The sequence below is a fragment of the Rhinopithecus bieti genome, unplaced genomic scaffold (assembly GCF_001698545.2).
Source record: "Rhinopithecus bieti isolate Rb0 unplaced genomic scaffold, ASM169854v2 repeat_9040, whole genome shotgun sequence".
Taxonomy (NCBI): domain Eukaryota; kingdom Metazoa; phylum Chordata; class Mammalia; order Primates; family Cercopithecidae; genus Rhinopithecus; species Rhinopithecus bieti.
Genome location: NW_016833459.1, coordinates 1 through 3,024, shown reverse-complemented (window position 1 = coordinate 3,024; position 3,024 = coordinate 1). Strand labels below are relative to the sequence as shown.

The 3,024-nt window shown below is 49.4% G+C and overlaps 1 protein-coding gene across 1 annotated transcript; it reads left to right on the top strand.

The window, feature by feature from the left end:
• Positions 1 to 258: 258 nt before the first annotated feature.
• LOC108524622 (succinate dehydrogenase [ubiquinone] flavoprotein subunit, mitochondrial-like) lies at positions 259 to 2,810 on the top strand (the record flags this gene model as incomplete). The annotated part of the gene is given in 5 exon segments (XM_017865706.1): positions 259 to 399; positions 1,130 to 1,291; positions 2,190 to 2,271; positions 2,274 to 2,332; positions 2,646 to 2,810. Coding segments are annotated over 5 exon segments (609 nt in total), but the record flags the coding sequence as incomplete, so codon positions are not given.
• Positions 2,811 to 3,024: the final 214 nt, after the last annotated feature.

The following is a 3,024-nucleotide window of genomic DNA, read 5'->3' as shown; positions in this document are numbered from 1 at the left end:
TTTACAGAGGAAGTGTGCCTTTTCATGTCGTATCTGAGTCAGTGAGTATCCTGTTTGGAAACAGGCTTCATCCTGGTTTTCTAGAGTGCCGAGTCGGGGTGGAAAGGACGACCGGGGCTCAGTCCTTCCTCGCCCCTTGGGCTGCCCTTCAGGGTTAAGTAGAGAGGCTCAGCTGAGCTCCCTGGATGCACAGGAGCACCTGGGTACATAAGAAGGGGACCAGTTTGCAAGGGGAAGTTTAAATTACTGTCCCCATAGCATCTGTTCCTTCAGGACACTAACCCTCTGCATCTGTGTCTTCTGTGTCACCAGTGGCCAACAGTGTTGCAAACAGGAACCCGAGGTTTTCACTTCACTGTTGATGGGAACAAGAGGGCATCTGCTAAAGTTTCAGATTCCGTAAGTTCATGCTTTTGTTCCATTATAAATGATTTTTTTGGCTTGGGGTAAGGATCTATACGAGTTTGTTTTCATATGAGTCGTAGACATAAGAGAAAATCTCTCATAGGTGTCCAATGCATGCTGAAATTATTTTCAGTGTTGTAATAATCAATTGCAAGTACAAACACAAACATAGATGTTAGCATTTTACTTATATCTCTTAACGTATCTATAAACTAGATCTAAATTTAGATCAAGTAAAGTAATAAATTAAAATAAAATGAACAGTATCTGCTGTGATAGATGATAAAATTCCTACTGAAATTAGGACCGTGGGCCCACTCGGGTGTGGGTTCCTTGGTATTTAGTATGCCTGTTCTCTCTCTGTTGGAAAACTGAAACTTGCTGAGAAGTTCTTTTCTCATAAGCTCACAGTAGCGACTGAATACTCCTTAGCACCTTCTCAGCCATAAGCACAGGCATGGCCCTGAAGTAGAGTTGTAGTCCTCAGTCTGATCCCATGGGACAGACCCTCTACCATTCATAGAATCTGATTGTCAGTCCCTTCTCCACATACGAATGTGCCCACCTCTCCCCGCACTGTTCAGGGCTCACCCCGGGACAGGATGGAGGCCCTGTGTGCCTAGCAGTTGGTCCTTCTGTCTTTGTCAAGCTCCTTCACTCTAACAAGAGTCTTCGTGTTTGGCGTAGTGGAGCACGTGATTGACAGGTGAATTTTCTTTTCCAGATTTCTGCTCAGTATCCAGTAGTGGATCATGAATTTGATGCAGTGGTGGTAGGCGCTGGAGGGGCAGGCTTGCGAGCTGCATTTGGCCTTTCTGAGGCAGGGTTTAATACAGCATGTGTTACAAAGCTGTTTCCTATCAGGTCACACACTGTTGCAGTGCAGGTAAGAGAAAGGTGCCCCACCGTGCTCCCACTCTGTGCAGGTCCCGCATAGCCTTGCGCTTTCTACCTGGGCAGCCTCCTGCCTCCTCCCCATGCTCCAGCCACATGGCCTCTTGCTGTGCCTTGCTCACTCAGCTCACCCTCTCAGCGATCTTTCCCTGGAGCCTGTTCCCTGGAGACTTGGAAGGGCTGGAGCCTTGTTGTCACTCCTAGTTGGGACTCCAGTCACACTTGGGTTTTCTTTGACCATCTCGCCTACTTTCCTCCCCACCCACCCCACCGCCCCAACACCTTAAGAAAAGGAGATCATCTAAAGAGGAGGAATCAGAATTTAGGGTGGGGAAGGAAAGGGCAAGGGCTTTATTTGTCCCTGTGCTGCTGTCTTCTGGGACTCTCTGAGGAGTAAGACGGTGGTGGGCACACACAGCCAGAGGAAGTAGGGGTACAGGGGAGTGCGACTCTGAGTGTGGAGCTTATTACTTGGCAGGAAGCACTTCTGGTCTTTAACACATGCCCGTAAATGCCATTGGGAAGATTTGTTAATACCATTATCTGGAAAGATTTGCTGAGTACCTTTTCTGTGCCAGATATGTTAGGTAATAAGCATATTACAGGTAGCCTTTCCCTCACGGCTCCGGTCCGCCCTTCCTGGAGCTCCCTCTGTCTCCACCACACAGATGAGGAGACGGAGGCTAAGGGATTGAATCACTGGGCGAGCTGGGGAGGGTTGTGACCCGGAATCTGTCGGGCCTCGCTGCTCCTCCGCTGAGGTCAGCTCTCGCTGGGAGTCACCGCGTGAGGAGTTGGCTTTCTCTGGATCCCCAGTGGGTGGATTTGGGCCTGGAAGACAAAGCTGGGGCTCCTGTGTGTGGCTTGTAAGGAGTGGTTGGTGTTTCCAGGGAGGAATCAACGCTGCTCTGGGGAACATGGAGGAGGACAACTGGAGGTGGCATTTCTACGACACCGTGAAGGGCTCCGACTGGCTGGGGACCAGGATGCCATCCACTACATGACAGAGCAGGCTCCCGCCGCCGTGGTTGAGGTGATGGGCGGGAGGCTCTGGGCTCCCTCGTGGTCTGTTTCTAGTCAAAAGAGTCCTGGAAAGGATGTAAGCAATTGAGGCAGATGTGGCCGGCCGAAAGAATGGTGATGAGCAAAGCCCACAAGAGGAGTCTTTTCCGTCACGAACTATGCATTACACGTAACAAGAAGACTTCTCTTTGATGTGTTGACATTTTCATAAAATAGGTTACTTCGGGTTTGCAGATTTGTGTTAAAGTTGTTCAGTATAGATGAGCTATGAATATCTTGACTCCTTTAAGGTAATAAGGTTTTGTTTGTTTTATCTTTCACAGCTGGAAAATTATGGCATGCCGTTTAGCAGAACTGAAGATGGGAAGATTTATCAGCGTGCATTTGGTGGACAGAGCCTCAAATTTGGAAAGGGCGGGCAGGCCCATCGGTGCTGCTGTGTGGCTGATCGGACCGGCCACTCACTATTGCACACCTTATATGGAAGGGTAAGGCCACCCCGGTCCACTGAGACAGGACATGTAGTGCTGGGGCTTATGGTGACAGCGGGGAATGGGTTAGCGTGCCCAGTGAGTCCGCCAGAGATTATGTAAAAGCAACAGAGAACAACGGTGTAGGACACATGCAGCGACTGTTGATGTGAAAGGACCAGGCATGTGCTGTGAGAAGCTGTCCCTAAGGCAATATGTTATTTCTTGTATC